This window comes from Penaeus chinensis, chromosome 21 (assembly GCF_019202785.1).
Source record: "Penaeus chinensis breed Huanghai No. 1 chromosome 21, ASM1920278v2, whole genome shotgun sequence".
Classification (NCBI taxonomy): domain Eukaryota; kingdom Metazoa; phylum Arthropoda; class Malacostraca; order Decapoda; family Penaeidae; genus Penaeus; species Penaeus chinensis.
The window spans coordinates 735,835-740,834 of record NC_061839.1 but is presented as its reverse complement, the minus strand read 5'-3'; the positions used below and the strand labels follow the sequence as shown (position 1 = coordinate 740,834).

At 34.8% G+C, this 5,000-nt stretch overlaps 2 protein-coding genes across 2 annotated transcripts in view; one reads left to right on the top strand and one right to left on the bottom strand.

Moving 5' to 3' along the window:
• Positions 1 to 2,293, top strand: part of LOC125036507 (28S ribosomal protein S15, mitochondrial-like) — a 3,941-nt gene extending 1,648 nt beyond the window's left edge. Inside the window, exons 3-5 of the mRNA XM_047629146.1 lie at positions 196 to 329; positions 795 to 990; positions 1,735 to 2,293. Of these exons, the coding sequence (XP_047485102.1) occupies positions 196 to 329; positions 795 to 990; positions 1,735 to 1,963 (559 nt within the window). The 3' untranslated portion in view covers positions 1,964 to 2,293. The remainder of the gene's footprint in view (positions 1 to 195; positions 330 to 794; positions 991 to 1,734) is intronic.
• Positions 2,294 to 2,344: 51 nt separating this feature from the next.
• LOC125036730 (mitochondrial DNA helicase-like) overlaps positions 2,345 to 5,000 on the bottom strand; it is a 14,563-nt gene continuing 11,907 nt past the window's right edge. The window contains exons 11-12 of the mRNA XM_047629575.1: positions 3,260 to 3,391; positions 2,345 to 2,996 (exon numbers count right to left, since the gene is read on the bottom strand). Coding sequence (XP_047485531.1) covers positions 2,796 to 2,996; positions 3,260 to 3,391 — 333 coding nt within the window. The 3' untranslated portion in view covers positions 2,345 to 2,795. The remainder of the gene's footprint in view (positions 2,997 to 3,259; positions 3,392 to 5,000) is intronic.

Below are 5,000 nucleotides of genomic sequence, written 5' to 3'. Positions count from 1 at the left end.
ATCTGGCATGGTCACTGGGGTCTCTTACTCCTAGGTGGCTGAGTACTTGTGTAGCCATCTGTGTGTAACAAACTTCATGAAAACCTGCAGTAGACAGTGCATAAATCAACAGCCAGTTTTTAGTTTTTTTATATTTTGTATTCAAGACTAATGGGAGTATTAGGCAATATCATATGAAATTATGAAATTTTGCAGAGTTGATGAAGTGACAAGAAGACTGCTGTCCGTTGAATTCAGCAGCCATAAAGAGACTGTGAAAGTCCAGCAGCAGGAACTCTGTAAGAAAATCCAGCGACACCAACATGATACTGGTTCTATGGAAGTGGCAAGTACGTAACTCTAGAATTTTATAGTATAAAGGTGCTTGTGAATTTGAATAATCTTTTACCATCAGTAGTGAACCATTCTTCTTCTTCTTCTTCTTCTTCTGCAGTAGGCTGTTTATACTGTACTGTTTATAGCTATTATCAGCAATATCTTATCTATTCACAGCTTTATTAATTATCTGCAGAATAGTGTGTGTATTTGTTACTCAAGTATATTGTCAGCTCAATATTGACTACCTTGTTTTTACTTGGCTGAATGCAAATGTGAGGCAAACTCTTACTTTTGTGGGGATTGAGAAAACTGTACTAAGGAGTGCAATAGTAATATAGTGTATCTTTATGTATTTTGTGTAATTTAGTTTGAAAAATAATATTTACTGAAAATTTTTCTTCTAAAATCATAAATAAATAATATTGTATGTAATTAGTATTTTAATTAATTACTTGTTTTTCTTCCTGCTCTTTCAGTTGCAATGATGACTGTAAAAATTCGGAACCTTCAAAAGGAAGTGTTCAAATGCAAGAAGAATATCTTGCAGAGGTGTTACCTGCAGGAATTAATTGACCGCCGTAAAAAAACGCTGAAGCACTTGCGCAGAATGGACTACAAACGCTTTGAGTGGCTGATTGGGGAACTAAATATCATTTATCGGCCACACCCAAGGTATGGTGTATATTTATGCACCATATATTTATTTGTATATAATTTTATTCCAGCGTTTTTCATATTTTTTGCAGTGGTAAATGAATATAATTAAATAAGCTCTAATGCCAGTACACTACCATTATAATTTATTAATTGTGTTTACACACAGATGGCTCCACAAGTGTTTAGTTATGATGGAGTCCACTAAACCTACCTATCTTACCTGTTTATCCTTTTCCTTGATTTTTTAATTCTTTTTTATTGCTATTAATATTTAATATTAAAGTAACCCATAATAATTACATATTAATAGCATGAAAAAGAAAAACCCTGAAAAATCAGGTAAAGTTACACAGTCCTATTAATTGACTCCTTTATGGCTGAACACTTGTGGAGCCATCTGTGTGCTATAATATTCACAAAAAACTGCAGTGGGCTGTACATGTACCCATGGCTAAAGAATTCAGTTTATAGAATGATACAATTATATAGTTACTCTTGTTTAAAATGATGTCTTAGTTAATCTTTCTTATGAATTTTTAAGGTGTTGCTTCTACCTGTGATCATGAATAGACTTTTCTTCTTACTGCGAGAGATACTTTACCCATTTATTTTATTTGGGATCAGTGATAAATCCTAATTTGCATCTAATTTGAATATCAATAATATGGCCTTGCTTATCCTCCATAATATAACTACACAACTTCCATATAATGACCTTACTTTGTATAGTAACTCCACCTTCACAAACTTCCATTGCAGGTACTACCGATGGATCACAAGAAAGGCCTCACTGAAGAAGCTGGTCCGTATGCGCAAGAGAGAGATCATTCACAAGAAACTCAATGAATATAAGGAGAGTCTGGAGTGCCAAAAAGAGCCATTCCTCAAGGAGAAGGCAGAGACCTTGAAGTGGATTGCAGAGACTGAGAAAAGCCTCGGACTCCCTGTCAGTGTGACCCTACCTGAGGCGGCTTCGTCTTCTGCATAATGGGAACGGGGATGATGGCTTTTGGCTGAGGAAACCACTATACAAGAAATAGGTTTATTGAAAAATGAGATAACAGTTTTGAAAACCAGTCTGTATTTCATCCTCATGTCCGAAAGATGAAAATCATGTGGGCTGTAAAACTATCTCATCTTTCACTAAACTTTATTGGACAGCAATTTTTTCTACCTTCTTACTGGTATGGTGGAATGTGTTGTCAGTCAAGATGGTTTCTGTTGTATATTGTGTTATATAGTAAAATCTTTTTGTATAAAAATAATGATATGGAAACGAAAGAGTTCTCCTTAGGTAATAAAGTTCATATACACATGATTTTATTTTTTTTTTACCTCTTTTTGTCCAAAAAGGAAAATAATTAAAAGATGAAATTTTTTCCTTGTATTTTTATAAAAATTATAAAATGTACATACAGAATTTCAGTAATTACATTACTTCATTTTATCTGAACACAGCAACGTAAATTCTCTACAATTTACTAACTTTTTACAGTTAGGTACTAGCACAAACAGGTATGAATGAGTTAGTTAATAACTTCACATCATGACATGTAGTTGATGGGTTTAGATTTTATATTCATCAGGAAGACATCAAATACATCTGGTGCAAGAGATGCGTTTAATACACTTCCATATTAACTTCATTATCTGAAGATATAATGAAAATGCATTAAATAAATCTCTTGAGCTGCTTAGTTAGTCACCCTCAATCATACCTTCTTCTACATCTGTCACAATGAACTCTCTTCAGTTGGGTACTTCCCCTAAGTCAACATTATCTGCTGGAATATTATGGCACAGAAGACTCGTGCAGCACCTTAAAAGCCAAAGGCAGACAGACCCTTCACACGGGGGCGTTGCACAGAAGAATTTGCCTTGCGTGTCTCTTCTGCCTCGGCACCCTTTTCCTTGTCTTTCTCTTTGTCCTTGCGGCGGAAGCAGGAAGACAGGGTCAGAGATTCTTTGTGGAACCTCAAGGGAAGCACTCCCAGCTGGCCCCCGTATCTATTCTTCACAACCTGGAATTGTCAGTGTACAAAATTCATGGATATTGATTTGAACAATTTAACAAACCGGCATGTCATACTTCTTATTTGTCTTTTTTCAAATTATTTCCATATTTTCTTCCATTTTTAAAAATCAAATAGGAAGTATATCCCATTAAAAGAAAAACCTTAATACTCTAAATATATATACTAATAGCTCCTAATTTTCTATACAAAAAGCCAGTAAAGCCCATACAAACAAATGCCTCTTGAAGCAAAATAGTAACTCAGTTTACCTGCAACGCCTTCTTGCTTTGATTGATGGTTGAGCTGCTTTTCACCTGCAGAATGAGCACATTGTCTGCCTCTTGTGTTGCCTTGGCTCCACCAAATACACTGTTAATGCTCAGCATCTGACCATCGGGCACCTGTTACGAAGTAAATACATCTGAGTGGTTCTTACATTGCAAACTAATAGTTAAATAAAAAAAATAAAAAAAAAATATTTAGAAACAAATTCTCTTTTTTATGTATGGGGAGGAGAAATTGGTAGGTATATTAATGGAAAATAGAAAGCTTGTGCTGTGGCATGAAATTGTGGTTTAAAAGGATATAAGTAAAGGGAAATAATGCAGAAATCTTAACTCACTGGTGCTTTTCCACTGTCATTTTGTGAATTTTGTTTATACATATATGGCTCCACAAGTGCTTAGTCACCAAAGAGTCTTAGAAGGCCTAAATGACTTCATATGATTATCCTAAACTAGTGATTGACTCCTTCTGAAGCAATCTATGTTAAATTAAATGAATGAGCCTAAATAGTAGACTGGTAGACTGGTCATGTATGCACAAGCACTCCTGGCATCAACAGGTTAAGAGATACTTCAGTATTAAAGTTCAAACTTCACAATGCATTAACAAAACTAATAAAAGTAATATTAATTATCATCGATAATATGTAAAGATTACCTTTTGCAAACTTTCATGTCAGATAAAATTGTCAAATGGCGATCTTTACATAAATGCATTATTTAATAATAAAAACAATACAAATAAAACTTATTGTCATAATGGTAATCTTTAAATGGGTGCCTAAAATATTAATATTATTACTAAATTGTTATCATTATTACTATGCATTTATTTTTGTTAGCGTTTTGGTCGCAGATGGAATGAAATCATGAAACGGCTGTGGTGGACTGACTTGCAGATGGCACAGTATCATGACATTCCCTGTGCAAATGGCTCATCCGAGGGAGCTTGTCTCTTTACAATAGTAGTGCCATCTGTTGTTTGGAGTCTACTGGATACAGGCACTTAAAGTGAAAGGAAACCTTCTTCTTCTTCTTTTTTTTTAATTATAAAATACAGCTACTAGCTATTATGTGCCTTATGTTGTGCTTGAAGTACTGAATGAGCCGGATGCAAATGGGGAGGAAACTGCCAATGTGTACCAACAACCTGCAGTACTAGCCTCTTGTTAATTTTTATTACTGCAGTTTATGGGCTAATTTTGTTATTTGCATTACTTATTATAACTATGACAGCCTTACAAAAATCCCAAATTAGAAAGAAAGATTATTATTATTTTTATTTTTTTTAACCCTTTCAGTGCAGCAGCTGAAAAAAAGCGTACTTTCAGGGTGATCACCCCACGAGTTCCTTGCTTGTCATTGCTGTGGGGGGGGCTTAAGAGACAGAAACTGAGGCCCAATGTAGGGAATCAGCCCACCTTAGACCTCAGCCCTCGCCTTAACTATTTCTGCAGGGTCTTTTCTTCTCCCCCTTTCCTTTTCTTTCTCTTCGCCATCCCCTTCTTCTGTCCACTTATCCTAATCATTAACTAATTTTTACTTGTTACTTGGAATAGGTTTTTTCCATGGATCTTTTGATTCTACACTTGAATAATCATCCAAGCTATAATTATTTCACAAATACAGTAACTGTACTACACACTCCCAGCTCTCTATTCTCTGAGTAGTAATTCATATGACTCTTGTGCAACTAAAGAATGAAAAGACTCAAATTATGTTGGAT